Source organism: Bos indicus, chromosome 10 (genome assembly GCF_029378745.1).
Source record: "Bos indicus isolate NIAB-ARS_2022 breed Sahiwal x Tharparkar chromosome 10, NIAB-ARS_B.indTharparkar_mat_pri_1.0, whole genome shotgun sequence".
In the NCBI taxonomy this organism is placed as follows: Eukaryota; Metazoa; Chordata; class Mammalia; order Artiodactyla; family Bovidae; genus Bos; species Bos indicus.
In genome coordinates, this window is record NC_091769.1 from 56,470,961 (window position 1) to 56,490,195 (window position 19,235).

A 19,235-nucleotide genomic window follows, 5' to 3' on the forward strand; every position below is an offset into this window, starting at 1 on the left:
GGAAAAAATGATGTCTCTGTTTTGTAATACACTGTCTAGGTTTGTCATAGCTTTCCTTCCAAGGAGCAAGCATCTTTTTATTTCATGGCTGCAGTCACCATCCACAGTGATTTTGGAGCCCAAGAAAATAAAATCTGTCACTGCTTCCACTTTTTCCCCTTCTATCTGCCATGAAGTGATGAGGCCAGATGCCCTGATCTTAGTTTTTAAAGTTGAGTTTCAAGCCAGCTTTTTTCACTCTCCTCTTTCGCCATCATGATACATTAATCAAGATGTAATCAGGAGAGAGAAATGACATAGTAATTTGAACAGAGATCATGTAACATAAAACATTAGTAACCACCATAAAGAATTTCAGTGGGAGGAACAGGTTAATAAGAACTAAAGAAAACTCTAAAGAATATAGGAAAAGTAGATTTAAGGAGCCGTCATTACTCTGCAGATGAGACAGCTGCCCAAGGAAACACTCGCCCCACCCCCAAGGCTATGATCCTGACTTTGCTGGAGGAGGTCACAGCTGAGGTCACTGGATGGTAGAGGAGCTGCTGTGGTGTGGTGTAACTTGCCAGAAATATGCCCACTTTTAGACTAGGGAAAGCAGTTCACAGGCAGATGCCTCGCTGGAGGCACTCTGTTATAAAACCAGGCAGAGACTGTGCCAAGTGAAGCTGCTATCTACTGGCTCACATGCACTGCAGGAGCCTGGTTCTGGGGAAGAAGCCACCCAGGCTGCCCCCAATCAGAGAAGAAAAACCCTTTCTTCTACTAGGTCCTTACAGCACCCTTTTATCTACAAAGGTTAACACTGCACCAGCTATTAAAGGAAAAATATTTTAAAAACCCATATCCATTTTCAGAGCAGACAATAAAGTATGAATTTAGAACGAAGAGTCAAATTGGTAACTGGAATACATGGGAATCCTTGTCTTTCCACTGTCAGGATTTTGATGAAAGTTATTGTTCTGAACTTATTAGAAAATCAGCTTATAATTTTCAGAATGCAGTTTATGGGTTCTGATATATTAAGGTCTTTAATCCATTTTGAGTTTATTTTTGTGTATGGTGTTAAGTAGTGTTCTAATTTCATTCTTTAATGTGTAGCTGTCCAGTTTTCCCAGCACTGCTTACTGAAGAGACTCTTTTTCCCGTTCCTTTGTCATAGATTAATTGACTATACGTGCATGGGTATACTTCGGATTCTCTATTATGCTCCACTGATCTATGTTTCTGTTTTTTGTGCCAGGAACATACAGTTTTGGTTACTGTAGTTTTATACTATAGCCTGAATTTAGGGGGGCATGATTCCTCCTGCTCTATTCTTCTTTCTCAAGATTGTTTTGACTATGTTTAGATTCTTCTGTATTTCCATGCAAATTTTAAGATTATTTGTTCTAGTTCTGTGAAAAATGTCATTCATATTTTGATAGGGATTACGTTGAATCTGTAGATTGCCTTGAGGAGTATAGTCATTTTAACAATATTCTTTCAATCCAAGAAAAAGGTAGATCATCTTCAATTATTTTTATCAGTGTCTTACAGTTTTATAAATATAGATCTTTTACCTCTTGAGGTAGGTTTATTCCTAAGTATCTTATTCTTTTTGATATGATGATAAATGAGATTGTTTCCTTTATTTCTCTTTCTGGCAGTTCATTGTTACTGTATAGAAATGCAACAGATTTCTGTATATTAATTTTGTATCCTGCAAGTTTATTGAATTCATTGATGAGCTCTTGTAGTTTTCTGGTGGCATCTTTAGAATTTTTTATGTATACTATCTCATCATTTGTAAACAGTGACAGTTTCTTTCTTTCTTTCCTTAGGATTTCTATTTTTTTCCTCTTATGCTATGCCTAGGACTCTGACATAAATCATAGCAATACTGATTTTGGATCTGTCTCCTAAAGCAAGGAAAATAAAAGCAAAAATAAACAAATGCAACCTAATTAAACTTAACATCTTTTACAGCAAGGGAGACCATAAACAGACAAAAAGACAACTTACTGAATGGGAGAAAATATTTGCAAATAATATGACTGAAAAGGGGTTAACAGCCAACATATATAAACAGCTCATACAAATCAACATTAAAAAATGGGTTAAAAAAATAGTCAAAGAACAGAGTAGATATTTTCCCAAAGAGGACATGTAGATGGCCATACACATGAAAAGATTTTTCAACACTGCTAATCATCAGGGAAATGCAAATCAAAACCACAGTGAGATATAGCCTCACACTTGTCAGAATGCCTGTCATCAAAAAAGACCACAAATAACAAATGTTGGCAAGGATCTGGAGAAAAGGGAACATTTGTGAACTGATGCTGGAAATGTAAATTGATGCAGTGACTGTAGAAAATGGTATGAAGTTTCTTAAAAAGCTAAATATAGAACTACCATGCATGAGTGCTCAGTCACTTCAGTCATGTCTGCCTCTTTGCAACCCCATGGCCTGCAGCCTGCCAGGCTCCTCTGTCCATGGGTTTCTCCAGGCAAGAACATTGGAGTGGGTAGCCATTTCCTTCTCCAATGCATGAAAGTGAAAGTGAAGTCGCTCAGTCATGTCCGACTCTTCGCAACCCCATGGACTGCAGCCTACCAGGCTCCTCTGTCCATGGGATTTTCCAGGCAACAGTACTGGAGTGGGGTGCCATTGCCTTCTCCACAGAACTACCATATGACCCAACAATTCCACTCCTGGGCATATATCTGAGAAAAACAAAATCACTAATTTGAAAAGATACATGCTCCTCGATGTCTATAACAGCTTTATTAACTGTCGGTATACGGAAGCAACCTAAATGTCCATCAACAGATGAAAGGATAAAGAAAATGTGGCATATACATACAATAGAATACTACTCCAGCCATAAAAAAGAGTGAAATTTTGCCATTTGCAACAACATGGATGGACTTGGAGGGTACTATGCTAGGTGAAATAAGTCAGACAGAGAAAAACAAATACTGCATGATATCACTTAGGTAGAATCTAAAAAACACAACGAACTAGTAAATATAATAAAAAAGAAGCAAACTCACAGATACAGAGAACAAACTAGTGGTTACCACTGGGGACAGGTTAGGAGAAAGAGGCAATATAGGTATAGGGGATTAAGAGGTACAAACTATTAGGTATAAAATAAGTTACAAGTATATATTGTACAACCCAGGGAACATACAAATATTTTATAATAACTATAAATTGAATATAATCTTGAAAAAATGGTGAATCACTATATTGTACACCTGTAACTTATAAAATATCATACACCAACTGTACTTCAATTAAAAAGGAAAAAGAGAGAGTAGATATGCCTTAAAGAATGTCATTATAATTAAGCAAATACATTTTTTACAGCCATTTGAGAATTAAAAGACAATTTGTCTCTGGTAACTTTCGAAGAAATCAACTCACTCTAACCACTCTCCTGACCACATTTGTGCTTCTGACTACATCTTTGAAACAAAATAATCTAATTGTCCTGCATGCTAAGTCCCTTCAGTCATGTCCGACTCTGTGTGACCCTATGAACTGTAACCTGCCATGCTCCTCTGTCCGTGGGATTCTTCTGGCAGGAATACTGGAGTGGGTTGGCAGACCCTTCTCCAGGTGATCTTCCCCACCCAGGGATCAAACCTGCGTCTCTTACATTACATCTCCTGCATTGGCAGGTGGGTTCTTTACCACTAGCGCCACCTGGGAAGCTCCTAATCATCTTGTATATTTAATAATTAGTCCAAGTGGGAACTACTGCTCACAAAATTAATTGCTCCATATTTGTTAGAGTGGAAGGTTTTTAGTTTGGAGTGGAAAGAACTTATGTGTTACTTTACATATTATAACAAGTTAATTTTCAGTTGTTCCTTGCCTCCGCACTACCATTAGATTCTCCGTAACTCCAGGGGGAGTAGGCTTGAGTCACTCTTTTTTACTCCGTATTATAGTTTGAGTAGTCACAGAAAACTTAGGAGAAAAAAATATCCATGGTGACATCATATTCATGGAGACTCCTCCACAAAGATAGTGCATTTTAGATGTTTCAGCTACAAGTTCTGGAATGCAGTTATTTTTAGAAACTAATAATAGCTGTAGTAATAACTGTTATCTTTGGTTTGAGAAACTCTTCTTATTGTCATCCTTAACAGAAAAGATTTTCTTGGTGTTGCTGCCTGCTTTACTTGAAGGTGTATCTATCTTGATGGAAAAGGAAAGTTTAGAGAAATAACATTTGTAAGATTTATATGTTAAAGACATTAATTTATTAATGAAGAAATGTTGTAATGAAAAGATATCACGGTTAAAAGACCAGAGACTAAATTTCTGCCTAATATTTTAACATAATAGCTATTAATGATTCAGAATCCAAAGCACTAACTCAAGGTAGTTTATTGCTAAAAGGAAAGATATCGGAAGAGAGAAAGAGAAATGAGTAAGGTGTGAATAGTCATAATCTTCAACTCCACCTATGTATTCTAAAGACATAGGGGTATAGAAGCATTATTTCTATTTTCTTATTTTAATTACTTTAAATTTATTTTTTCTTAATACTATCAATAAGAATGATCTTTTTCCTTCTTACCAAATATTATTGTATGACTGCTTCTTTCTTCATTGGTAGGAAAGGAATAATAATTAAAATTTTGTGTTTAGAGTCTATGTAAAGTTAATTTTCCTTCACCAGTTTACTTAATAGGATATAGAGTACATATTTAATATAGTATGAGTAATAAAATGAACTCATAACTGATATGAGACAGTCGTCATGATTAATTGATATTTATCGAGATTTCACTGAGTGTTATGACAATGTATTTTATAAAAAACACTGTGAATTCTTTTCTGACACTTTTGTTCACTTTATACTTGTTTCTTTTAACTTTAAACTCCACTTGTCAATACCTTGAAATTCTGAAACTATAAGAATGGCAGAGAAAAGGGCAAAATAATTTTTTTTCTATCCTAATAGAATAAGAAATAAAAGCCAAAATGTATAACAGCAACAGTATCAGCAATACCACCACTGGCCAGAAAACCCTAGCGAGGCCTGAACTGCTGAAGATGAAGGCATCAGGCATCTGCGTTCTTATTCCCCCTATTCACTTAAATGCTGTATTACCAAAAGAAATATTTTAAGGTTGGGAACCCAAGAAAAGCATTGTGAATTCTCTGTTGTTTGTGAGTTGGAACGCTAGGGGACAGCACTAAAATATTCCATGGTTGTTTGGTATTGATCACTTGCATACTGTATAATAAGTAGGAGATTTTACTGTTAATGACTATTGAATGCTCTGTTGATTTCAGTGGACGAAAGAGCACAAAGAGGAATATGAGTATCTCAAGTCTATAATTTTAGCCTTTATAAAACGATGGTTTGATAATTTAGAGGAAGCTCCAGGCTGTCCTTTGGTTGCAAGGAGATAGTAAGGCATGATAACTGAAAGAATTGTGATTTTTCTGTTAAGAGTGGTTTCGTCTTTTCACTCTTTGGGGGTAAATATTTTGCATAAATTTTTATTTCTAATCTTGTTTTTCAGGCACTTTGGAAAGACATGAAACGGGAGAAAGAGCGAAGATTATTCTTAACTGTTGTGATGATTCACAGCTTCCAAAGCCTGAATCTATACTTCCAGTGGCCTCAGAGACACATAAGCACAAAAGTGTAGAACAAAGGTCCTCCAGCTTGTCCCAGTTTGGGCCAATACCTTGCCCTGGTCTGCAGGTGGAGTCTTCATGTAAGGTAAGTTCAAATCAAGCTGCTGCTCACAGTAAACATTACCAACCCCAAGTAAGAAGTAATGTGCCTTCATCAGCACATTAAAAATCAGCACAAAGATAACAACTCAGAGATGATTGTATCTACCAGACATGCCTTCCAAGCAGTCTTGGGTAGATTGGGATAAGTTTTTGAGTGATTATTATTTTTAAATGAGTATAGGTGATGGAAGGGGGGCCTGGCATGCTGCGACTCATGGGGTCACAAAGAGTCGGACACGACTGAGCGACTGATCTTATTTGATCTGATAGCATTCTTTTTTTGATGAAAACATGTTCTGGCTTATCAATATTGAGCCAATTTTATATGAATTCTTGAATTCTAGATGGTTTTTAATGAAAGAGGGGCAGAAACCTATATTTTGTGGTCTGGTTCCTTTTTTTTTCCCACACAACTCCATCATTGTTTGTGGAGTTTGAGTTTCACACAAACTCCATCATTGTGTAATAAATAAGGCTTAGAATTCTGACATGCTAATGATCCTAGAGATGCTAAGTGTATTAAAAGAAATCAAACAATGATCTAATTTTTCTGATGCCTTTTTGTTTTTATTTGTGATAAGCAAATTAAGAAGAGGTCAAATACCTAAGTGGAAAAAAATATAAATATAAATATAAATATAAATATATATATATATATATATATATATATATATGTAGTGAGAGGATGTGTCCTCTTTAACAAACACGGCTGCTAAACTGTGCCTCAAAGCTGCAGGGGTGGGGGTGGAGGCACCAGCATCTGAGCATCACCTTTTTAGGTTTGAAGACTAGGTTTAGATTTTATCAGTGAGGTCAGTGTTTGTCAGTCTTTTGAGAACTGAATCACACTAACCAAACACCCAAGAAGTGAATACGTAAACTAGAATGACAGTTATTTAATTTACAATGATAAATATGATTGCAGTTCATTGCTCAGCACAGTCTCACTGTAGCAAAGCTACATAGCGTAGGGGAGAAAGGGGAAGTGGAATTTTAACAGAGGATTCCTTGATGGGCTTCAAGTCAGAGCCCTGAGCTCTGAAAAGCTAATGCAATGGTTGCTGTCACCCCATCACGGTACTTTCTCTATTGGTCAAGGCTGGTATACATTGAAAATTTTCTAAATTTTGATTTCCCTCTTTAAGACTCCACTCCATTTAGGCCACCTACTTCTATGCTTTCTCCTGCAGGTGTTAAAACCAGCGATTTGGGCTGCAGCTTTTTTTTTTTTTTTTCATTTCTTTTTTCTTGAGTATAATTGTTTTCAGATTTTCCAAATCTGTTTTTCATGTTCTTATTTAAAGAAATCATGGGGTTTTTGTTTGCTTTGTGGCCCTGTGTAGAAAGTGGGACCTTATTTCCCTGACCAGAGATCCAGCCTGTGCCCCCTGCAGTGGAAGCTCAGAGCCTTAACCACTAGACTCCCAAGGAATTCCCAAGGAGTCATGTTTTATATGGACAATTATATCAATATACTAATATTTTTAACATTCATAATAACTGAAATTGAAAGTGATAGGGTCTTAGTCTCTCCTAAGTGGGAGATTGAACCACACTTCTATTACGTATTTTAAGACGGAGGTAATCAAAGCCCAGTGAGTAAGACCATCAGACTGCCATGTATTCCATCTTAATGTGACTTGTTGCTTTTTGTTCACAATAGAATCTGTATCTTATAGTGGAAATTATATGCCAGAACAGTAGATGGGAACTTGGATATGTCTCTTGACTCATGCATGCCAGGTGCCTAGGATCTGCAGGAGCACATCTCATTTATCAAGTGCCTATTTTACTAATTCAATTCCCAGAAGGTAAACTGATTGCTATTTCATTCAGTTTCTTGGAGGACTTCAGAGCTACCTTTTAGGTGGTGATAACAGTATATATTTCTTTATGTAATTTTGTTTCTGTCTTTTGACTCCAAAAAGTAATAAAATCCTAGGGTCTTGTTTTCCTACTCTTAGGTTGACTCCAACTTTATTTCCTAGCTGCTACCCTTTACCTGGATGACTATAATCCCCAATTTTTACTCTGAACAGAGCTGGAGAATTGAATTAGACAGGACTATCACCTCCTTTGTTCTATATGCTATACTTTTATTATTGAGCTTACTGTTAAATAGAGCTATTTTTATTTGTGCTTCTTATAAGTTATAGCTTCTCCAATTATGTACTTCATATCTTCATCTCATCCTCTTAGATTTAAGCCTTTAAGACTGTTTTATCTTAATTTTTTTGGGGGGGGCGCTGCATCAGTCTTAGTTGCGGCATGCAGGATCTTCAGTTATAGCATGCGAACTCTCAGTTGCAGCAAATGGGATCTAGTTCCCTGACCAGAGATCGAATTCCCCTACTTTGAGAGTGTGGAGTCTTAGCCACAGGGCCACAAGGGAAGTCTCTATCTTAATCTTTTATTGATAAATTTGATAAGCATAAAATTTCAAGAATGCTTATAAATTCCCCATCCTCCTTTTTGTTAATATAATAAAATGTTTTATTAGTTTTCAAAAGAAAAAAAGTCAGATTTAAAGATAGGAATTAAATCACACTCATTTCAGAGCTGGGGAAAAAGACAATAAGTCTGAAATTTAGAAATACGTAGGGTAACTCTGTGTTTCAGAATTTTTTGATATAGACTTCAGTGAGAAACAACTGAAATATTTTCAAATGGTACCATGAATTGTTTAAATGGAAGAACAACATGTAATATTTGACATTTATTAGGATTCTGTATTCGCTTTTCCTTCTTGCATTTGAAGAGTGCATATAGATTTAGGGAAAGGTTTTAAAGAGAACAACAAATACAATAAAACATTTTAAAAATGGGTCCAATTTGACATGCTAGAGGAGTCGATTATGTGCAGCTAGATAAAGAAAAATCTTTGCGGGTAGGAGAGGGCCAGAGTCTTAAAGGATTTAAAGGAATACAATATCATATTAGTGATGGGGAACTGCTTTTCTCAGATTCAGCTGAGGATAAAATAAGATAGAAACTGTTTAAATTGCAGTAGGAGGAATTTAGCTTTAAGGTAGAAAATAAACAACCTTACTAAAATCATCTCTACATGGCAGAACTCTTTGTTACCTCATCAGATTTTAATGAGGGAAGTCCTTTTTTGTCTATTAGTTGGTTGGTTGGTTTAAAATTTTTTTTTTCTGTACTTCTTGTCTGTAAAATGAGTGAAAAAATAATCAGGATTTTTGAACTGCCACAATTTAGACTGATTGTAATGTCCTGGAAATGTCTTAAAAAAAAAACCAAAAAACTGATTTTCTGTAGAACGGGTCCCCAAAAGCTCCAACTGGTTGCTTACTTAAAGTTACAAGGTTTACTATGGCAGTCATTAACCATATATAGCTATTGAGCATTTGAAATTTGGCTAGCACCATTTGTTAAAATGATATTTTGGATATGTAGGCTTAAATAAAATATGTTAATTAAAATCAATTTCACCTGTTTCCTTTTATTTTTTTCAATATGGCTACTAGGCATTTTAAAATTACACATGTAGTTTGCATTTTATTTATGTTGAAATATTTAGGGACAAATATTGAACTAGACCAGGAATAAGCAAACTTGTTTGTAAAGGACCAGATGGTAAATATTTTAGGCCTTATAGGCCATATTTTTGCTATTTGAATGATTTAACTCAGTTCTTGCAGCAGAGAAGCCACCATAGACAATTCTTAAACAAATGAATGTGGCTGTGTTTAGATAAATCTTTATTTACAAAAACAGGCAGTGGACCAGATTTGATACTCACTCTCCATTATTTGCCAATTTCTGATCTAGTCAGCCCTCTCTAGACTTGGAAATCATGAGGTACTTGGAGGAGTACTGGCAAAACAGCAATACCTACCATCTCCTTAGATATCTAAATTTTTAATGAAGCAACTTATCCCAGCTTCTTCTCCACTATGAGAAATATAATCCAAAAGACCTTGTATCACTCTGTTCCCTGATGGCATTAATGGAATTCATATGTTTGAAAATCTGCCCTTTGTAGAAAACAAATGTGTGCATTATACTTTCTAATCCAAGTGAGATTTTTTAAAATAAAATTTTCTTTAAATAATGCATTTCAATATGCATCATTATCTAAATATATAAAATTGGTTATAAATAATCCATTTATAAATATTCCAATTAAGCTTTTGAGAAATATGTTTGGATTTTTTTAATCTTTAGTTGACTTTAGAGTGATGCCTGTTTGGTGACATTTGCTGAAAAATCTTATTAGAGCTTTATCTTGCTACCTCCTGTAAAACACAGATGGTGTACTGGTAGGCCCCCAGTAGAGAACTGGATCCCAGTACTACTTATTATTTTAATAGAATGGAACATTAGTTCTTCTACATTTTATGACACAGAAACATAATCAAAATGGAACTGGAGTTGTTTCTTGATGGTGGAATTTGAAATTTTCTCCTGAAAATTTATGTGTATCAATATGAAATAATAATTCATTGTGGCAATATTACATGTTGCAGGTTAATTCTGTTTTCACTAAACTATCTATAATATACTATCAAAATTGTTATTATAAAAAAGAAAAAATATTTATTTGAAAATAAGTGTGTTATATAAGTATAAATCCTCAGTATAGAATGATAATCTTCACATTTTGATTAGTAATTTTTAGTATATTCTTTTTAATATAATAAGCAGCATATGGCTATTTTTTTCTAATGTAGATAATATTTTGCATCAATTTTATATAATTTTAAAAGGAAACAGATTTTTATTACTGTACATATAAGCCCTGCATGAAAACATAGGAATTTATCTATAAACGTTGAATTAAGATTTTTGTTTTGAAGAGTTTGGTTTAGTGAATCCCAACTTAAAACTTAATGCCTAAATGATATCACCATTCCTGGTGAGATAGAATAAAGAAAAACAATAGAGGAGAAGTATAGGCCATTTGCTTTTTGAACACATGTGAGGTGATGCAAGTCTTTAACAGAGTATAGCCATTTCTCATAAGCATTTTATATAATAATTTTAACTATCAAGTCAAAAAATGTCTGTAACGTGATTTGTTGTAGTTGTTTTATGAAGGATATCTCCTTTCTCACTTTGTGGCATGAGTTTAAGCACTTTTGATAGAAAGTTCCCTCAATGTTGAGGAAAACTCTGAAAAGCATATCACAGCTTTGTTCCAAAACTAATTCAGGAGGTCTCAGAGTCTCTATGAAAAGTCGGAGCGGCACTATTAAAATGAGTCCAGCTGTCTGCCTCACATGCAGAAGCAGCCCTGGATTTCCTCACAGGACTTCAAAGCCTTGCTTGTATCTAAACATTTGTTGGCCATGTAAATCAAGGCACAAAAGGAAAATGCTGCTGTTTCACGGTGCGCGGCTGGTCTGAGTCCGGCATTGTGCTGCACGTGCCGGTGCGGAGTGCCAGGAACAGAAGGGCACTGTTCTGACTGTGTGACAAATGTAGTTAACACCAGATCCATATTAATGTTGTCAAGTTCCCTTGATGTATTTAAACAGATTTTAATTATTTTCAGCTTCCAAAGGCCTGAAATATATAGCCTAATAGTTCTTCAAAGAAAGCTTACTTAATGTGTGAATGTAAAACCTCTCATAAAAATGAAACTTTTATATTAGCCATAGTCATTGACATAGGTTATTCATCAAGTCAGCAATTTGTGTGGCAAAGTGCCATTTGAATAGTGTATTGTTAGGCTACTTATGGTCCACTTGACAAGGGCTCTTGCTGTAAATAGTGCAATTTGACTCCAGCTGTTAAAGAGTGGCTTTGACAGCAGCCAAATAGAATGGAGATGCCTTACTGCACTGCCGAAAAATCAATATTGGGTTCTTGTTCATGGTAACCTGTTCTTTTCTCTTCTGTAGATTTATAAACGACTATCAAGGGTTTATAAGTGGAAGTTTAAATATTATTTTAAATGCAATTCTCTTTGAGTTTCAAATTAAGGTGTGATAAATGGTTACAAGTACAGAGTTTTAGGATATTATTTCCACCCTCTGGTTCATGTTTAGTCACAATTACAGTTAAGTTGAATTTGGATTCTCCAGCTACAGTAGAAAAGAATTAGTGTAAAACATGGGCTCAAAATTGTGTGCCTATTGTATATTGCCAGTGCAATTATTTCTTCTTTTTTATTTTCTTATCAATTTATCTTTGGTATCCTCCCATCTTCTCTGTGTGTGTACCTTTTTGTATAGATGGCAGGGTTCTTTGTGGCTGTGCCCATAGCAACACCCACAGATGTTGACAGCAGTAATGTCCCCTGTGTTGTTGAAGATTTCCCTAAAGCAGAGTCTTGCTGGTTTTGAAGATTTTTCTAGCGGTTTTCAGCAATACAGGGTTGCTATGATACCTGACTGGCAGTAATAGATATTGAATCTGTTAATTACAGTAACCACACACAAGGACTTTTTTCATTCGGTTTTTCTGCTGTTGCTAGCTGTTATATTTAAGATACAGAAGAGGAAGTGAAATTATATACTCAAGATGAGAATAAATTTCAAGAGTTTACTTTGAATCCTGATATTTAGTTTTAAAAATGTCCTGGTATAAAAACCCTTCAGCTGACTGATGCAGATATAGTTTACTTAAATTGAAAATATAATTTATTTAGATAATACTAGTTTTGACTGAATTTGATTTTGAACTTTTATTGTTTACTTGAGATGTCATTAAGTTTTCATCTAAGGTGTGCTAAGCAGGATTTGAAAAAGCTATCATTTTTAACATGAAAAAAGCTGGTATAATGAATACTTTTTCAATTGCCTCTTTCAGTGAAAGCTGTTAAAATAGTTGTCTTCCTATTACTAACCAGCTCTGCATTTATTCAATTTGTGACTGAGATAGCAACTGAAAATTCATAAAGCTGATAATATAATTGTGTACTAAGACCTTTAAGGCTGATTCAAGGTCAATGTTACTGTTTTTGTAATTGCTGATAGGCAGTTCTCATTTCTTCCAGAGGAAGGGTTGGTTCTGCTTTGATTTTACAAATTGTTATCTCTTCTGTTAATTCTAAAGTAAACCTTTTCACTAAATAAATGTTTATGTTATTCTTTAGTACTAGATTTAGCCTAGATATACCTCAGTAGCTTTTCCCACACCTCATAATATTAATCAACCCTGTTAGAAACATGGAAATCTAGGATTATAACTTTCTTCTTGAATTAAATATTCCAATTTTAGTCATCATTTAACTTGTGGGTGAGGATTCTAGCTTAGAAACTTGAATAAAAGTTAAACATAGCAGGCATTTTTATTTTGCATTTGGATTAATCTAGGGACAGAGTAGCATAATTTAGTAAAGCATGTCTTTAAATTTGTCTCCATTATCATCAGTAGTTTTATGGACATATTTTAGGAAGTATGAATTATGTAATAATATACACACCATATTACACACCCATAACCATTTAGAGACCTTTTGTTTCTCTCTCATTTCTTCTGTTCTTTCCTACTTTTCTTTCTTCAGTTGCAATTGAAAAACAAAACCCTGTGGCTTTCCAAAGTTGTTAAGGCCAGCTTCTTGTAGGATCTAAAGATAGACCTAGTCAACTTACTGCAAGAGGCCTGAATCTCCTGGGATGAAAAGTCACTTTAATGGATTTGGATGTTCTGTTATTGAGCATATTTGCTGGTTAAAATGTGATGGTAAATGTTACCCCTTTACAGAAGCTTGGTAACCAAGTCACTGTCTGACATCAGGAATATTCTCTGTTTATATCCCATTTTTGATGATACCTTGAAGGGTTAAAAAAATGAAGTTTGTAGAAATTCAGATTTTGAGTTAACTAAAAGGGTTAATGGCTTATAACAAGAAAGAAAACAAAGATAATAAAAACTTTCTTTTTGAAAGTTGTGATCATATCGCTTACTGACTGAGAGTACCAACTGGACCCATTTAAAGGAATCCCAACAGGGGCACTACTTCTGTACCAATGACTTATATCGAAACTGGCCCTTAAGAGAGCAACAAATGCAAAAATGTAACATGAAGCAATTTTCATAAAATTTTCATAAATTTTCATAAAATAAAAGCATCTATTCTCACAGAATATTTCCCCTAAGTTGCTAAAAAAAATGTATTAAGACTAGCTTTATTCATTTGACCTTAAAGCGTGAAATTATTAAAAAATATATCCAGCTAATATTCTCATCCATTTTTCTGAACTGGGTTTTGATAGTGACATCCTGAATGTACAACTAGTTCTCTGTATCTTCATATGGTATTCATGGCAATAAATACAAATAATGACATAAATTATGTTATTTGTAATTTTTTACATATTATGAAGTTCATAATACTCTGGAAATAGTTGTTTTATCATAAGTTGAAATTTCCTGCCTAAGCTTTCAGTCCATGTACGATTATCCCTACCAGATATTTTTTAAAGGGTCATAAGAGGCTGCTTGGTAACAAGGCCTTTCTTATACACATGTTTAACTTCATGTACATCCAAATAAAACTAAAATTTTATTATTAATTTTTTTGTTTTCACATAATATCTGGGACATGATAGTTTTTATTTTATTTTTTATAACAATTGTTTCAGTTTAGTTCAGTCACTCAGTCATGTCCGACTCTCTGCGATCCCATGAGTCACAGCACGTCAGGCCTCCCTGTCCATCACCAACTCCCAGAGTCCACCCAAACCCATGTCCATTGAGTCGGTGATGCCATCCAACCATCTCATCCTCTGTCGTTCGTCCCCTTCTCCTCCTGCCCTCAATCTTTCCCGGCATCACGGTCTTTTCAAATGAGTCAGCTCTTCGCATCAGGTGGCCAAAGTATTGGAGTTTCAGCTTCAACATCAGTCCTTCCAATGAACATCCAGGATTGATCTCCTTTAGAATGGACTGGTTGGATCTCCCTGCAGTCTAAGGGACTCTCAAGAGTCTTCTCCAACACCACAGTTCAAAAGCATCAATTCTTTGGCGCTCAGCTTTCTTTATAGTCCAACTCTCACATCCATACATGACCACTGGAAAAACCATAGCCTTGACTAGATGGACCTTTGTTGACAAAGTAATGTCTCTGCTTTTGAATATGCTATCTAGGTTGGTCATAACTTTCCTTCCAAGGAGTAAGCATCTTTTTTAATTTCATGGCTTCAATCACCATTGGCAGTGATTTTGGAGCCCAGAAAAATAAAGTCAGCCACTGTTTCCACTGTTTCCCCATCTATTTCCCATGAAGTGATGGGACCCGATGCCATGATCTTAGTTTTGTTCATTGGAATATAATTGCTTTACAGTGTTACATTTTTATGCCAGAAATCTGTGTGACATTGGCTTCTTTGTTCAGGGTCTTACATGACTAAAATTCAGATGTAATTACTACAATTACAAGATGCAATTACTACATCATCTGAGGCTGAGGTCCTCTTGCAAGCTTATTCAGGTTATTGTCAGAAATTAGTTCTTTGTGGTTATAGGACCGGGGTCCCTGTTTTCTTGTTGGCTGTCAACCTGGGAGGGGGCACACATTCCTTGCCATATAGTCCTTTTCATCTTCAGGACAGCAATGGAAAACTTTTTATGAATGGAATTCATTTAGTACTCTTAAGTCTCTGATTTCTCCCTCAGCCACCATCTATAAAAAAGTCTCTGCTTTCAGAAACTCAATGTGATTAACTACGATAACTAAGACAATTTTCTTATCTTAAGGTCAGCTGATTTGGAACCTTAGTTATATCAGCGCGGTTCCTTCATGGCAGTACCTCGATTACCATTTGGTTGAGTAAATGGAAGAAGATATGCTTCAGTATGGTCTAAGAATATTGAGGGCAATCTTACAATTTTACCTATAGATGGAATCATTCTAACTCAGAGTGACTGCTCAATCACTTCTCTCTTCTTCCAGTTCTGGAACATTCCACATCTGATTAAGTTGCTAGCTGTCCTGATTAGCTGTACTGGTACTAATCATTTCTGAAATTTGAATCAAACTCTTGTTTGTCTTTTGGACCTCTTCACCCTGTCTGTTCCTTCAGGGAGTTTCACATGCTGGACACCTGGATGAGCAATCAACACTGGAAAATATCTCCTTTAAAATTTCAGGATGTTCATAAAATTAAAATTGCTAATTATTACTATTCTTTTTTTGGTTTGTTTATTAAATAGTTGTGTTTAATGAAGTAAAATCCAAACTCAGTAACAAGAACACATAATCAAGGAAATGAAGATCCTAATGCTGGCAAAGGGGACACAGCAACAAAAGTCTAGGAAAAGAAACCAGAACAGAAAAAATACCTTTTTTGTTCAATATAAAAATATTTTGATTCAAGTTAAAAATATTTTGATTCAATTTAAAAATTTCCCACTTTTCATATACAATTTTTTTTATTTGTGAGTATGTAGATGTGTATTTTAAATTCTAAACTATTGGCAACTTTCTAGCTATGTTGTATTGATGTTGAACTTAATTCCATTACAGTCAGAGAACATACGATTTTGATTTCATTCTTGGAAACTTACTGATATTTGCTCTTTTCTTAGCAAATGTCAGTTTTCTTCTTAAGTTTCTTGAAAAGATTTTGTAATGGGTAGTCTTTGGGTATAAGACTCAATATATTCAGTTAATCAAAATTTTGTTTAAAATACAGATTTATATTCTTGTCGACTTTTTTGGGTCTGTTTGTTCTTTCAGTGAGAAAAGTGAAAAATTCCCTTATTGGTTTTTTTTTTAATTTTATTTTATTTTTAAACTTTACAATATTGTATTGGTTTTGCCAAATATCGAAATGAATCTGCCACAGGTATACACGTGTTCCTAGCTCCTAAATTGGAGACAATATCTACTCTTAATATACTTTCTAAGTTTTAAATTTGACTTTGATACTTATCTTGGGCTGGAGATTGCACATATTCTTCAGCTGAATGATTTCCCAATCTGTCAGATACACAATACAGTTTATGAACTGATCTTTGGTCATTCCACCAGCATGACCTTAGATGGGAAGAAAATGGCCTCAGAAGTGGACCTTCCATTATTATTCATCTGACTTGCAATCATCCTTGGAATAAAACCCAAAATTGTAAAGAAAAAGATATTGTAAAACATCAACTATAGATCTAGGACCATAACCTAGATATTTTAATCTCTAGCTACTTGGTTTCATTAAAGTAACTCATATTCCCCTACTACTTATCATCTGCCAGAATATTTTCCCTCTGATTCTTTACCTTGAAGTCTAAGCTTCAATGTCACTTTCTCATAAAATAAGTAGCATCCCACTTCCCCTTATTCTCTGTCTCAACATCCTTTTTATTTCATTTTTTATCTTCCTCACTTTCCCAACAGTATAATCTCAAAGGGGACAGTGTTCCACCCCTTCTTCACCCTGCATATTTACTTTGTCAGTCGATTGCTTGAAGTCCAAATTGGGTTTTTACCTGTGACTTGATCTTACAGAGGGAAGTGACCTAGTTAAAAAAAAAAAAATAGTGATATCAAAGAGGTTGTTGAAATACAACTTCTACCCCACCAATATTTAGACACAAGTTTTCAATCAATTCAAAAGTTTGAAAGGCATACTGGTATTGAGACCAGTCCAAATCAATTGAATACTTTATAAGAAAAAATGTGTTAAAACTGGTGATGAAATTTAGGATATTTAGCATACTAGGGAGGAACGGTCCACTCTAAGTAAGATAGGTAAACTGATACAGACTCAGAAAAGGAAGATTAAAAGGCAATGTGGTTTCTTGCACTAGAAAAGTTTCTATTATTGCCTTAAATTCAGACTCCTTTTTCTTGTAACAAAGTTATCTAAAATAAGCACTCAAAAATAGCCTGAGGATTGTACTGTATATCATGAGCCCTCTGCTTCCCTCAAATAATTACTTTACTAAGCCCTCCCCTTGATACAAAACCCCCGAAGCCAGCAACAATCTAATCAACAGATTTGTAATAACTTTTAGAAATGTAAGTGTAATAAATATGAAGAGGCCTGATTTATGTTTCATTTCCCAGATGCAAAGTCTCTGGCACAATCCTCCATCCCTCAAGTGGCAAATATCACTTCCTATTTTCATAGATCATTTGAAATGTGCTGAACCTCTCATCAGAGGTTGGTGAAGAGAGGGCTGATTCTACCCATGATGTGTATGACAGTAAATGCTTTGAGTAACTCCTTACTGTGGGAATGTAGGGTAGCATGCTGTGTTAAAGCTCCTGGAGATGCCAACCCTCATGGAATTTGCTCTTCTTTCTTGTAAGATTTTTTCTTCCTCCAGGGAGAAGATGTCTTGGTAATGGCAGGAAGGCCAGTGCCCCTCCACGTGGCTGTCCTGCTAATTCCACTCTGCATGTATCTCTCCCTGCCTAATCCCACTTACAGAGATGCTCTTCTCTCCACCTTGTTAAATCCTACCCATACTACAATATATGCATGCTATTAAACATGCATTGGCTAATTAAACACTTGTAAGTTAATTATGGATCGCCTAGCTATTTTACAAGCATACATAGAACTCATCTTCTCAACTAGATCTTGTGCACATGTGCTAAGTCACTTCATCATGTCTGATTCTTTGTGAACCAATGGACTATAGCTCCCCAGGCTCCTCTGTCCATGGGGTTCTCCGGGAAAGAACACTGGAGTGGGTTGCCATACTTTCCTCCAGGGGATCTTTCTGACCTAGGGTTTGAACCTGCATCTCCTGCGGCTCTTGCACTGCAAGTGGATTCTTTACTGCTGAGCTACCAGGGAATATCCAACTAGATCTTAAGCTACTTGAAAGAAAAGCCATGTCTGTATGTTATGTAAGTTTTATAGTGTGAAATGCAGAACAGAGTCCTTTTTGTTCATTCAGCAAATATACAATGAACACCTACTATGTGCCAGACACTCTTCTTTTTAAATTTTTTTTAATTTTATAGTTCTGTGGGTTTGGACAAATTTATCTGTCATCACAGTCACAATATAGACCCCTTCCATCACACTCAGAATTTCCCCCATGGCTCTTCAGAGTCCACTCCTTCTCCTTGTCAGACATTCTTCTTGATACTAGAGATTTCAACTTTGTTGAAATACTAGACATATTTCTAGTAGGAGTTAGACTATAATTTTTAAAAAAAGAACAAGGATGTTAGATAGTGATGAAGGCTTTGTGGAGAATTAACATCAGACAGTGTGATAGACAGTGCTTGGGGATTTATTCCAGGCTGAGTGATTAGGGAAGGTCACAGGAGGAAGTAACATTTATATTGCATTTATATTGTCTGAATGGCAAGATGGGGCCAGCCATGTGGCTAGAAGAGGGGACAGTTTTCTAGGCAAAGCAAACAGCTATTGCAAAAGATCTAATTAGGAATGAGCTTGATGTCGGAAATGAAGTCAAGAAAACAAGTGTGACTGGAGAGGTGGATCAGAGAATTAGAAGTTAGTGTTAGAGAGTAAGGTAGGGGCAGACGCTGTTGGATGCACTAATCCAAAGTACAGAGTTTGAGTTTCTGCTGGATGTGGTAATCCCA

The 19,235-nt window shown here is 35.3% G+C and overlaps 1 protein-coding gene across 1 annotated transcript in view; it reads left to right on the top strand.

Moving 5' to 3' along the window:
* Positions 1 to 19,235, top strand: part of WDR72 (WD repeat domain 72) — a 224,260-nt gene that overhangs the window by 82,873 nt on the left and 122,152 nt on the right. Inside the window, exon 14 of the mRNA XM_070797524.1 lies at positions 5,536 to 5,738. Coding sequence (XP_070653625.1) covers positions 5,536 to 5,738 — 203 coding nt within the window. The remainder of the gene's footprint in view (positions 1 to 5,535; positions 5,739 to 19,235) is intronic.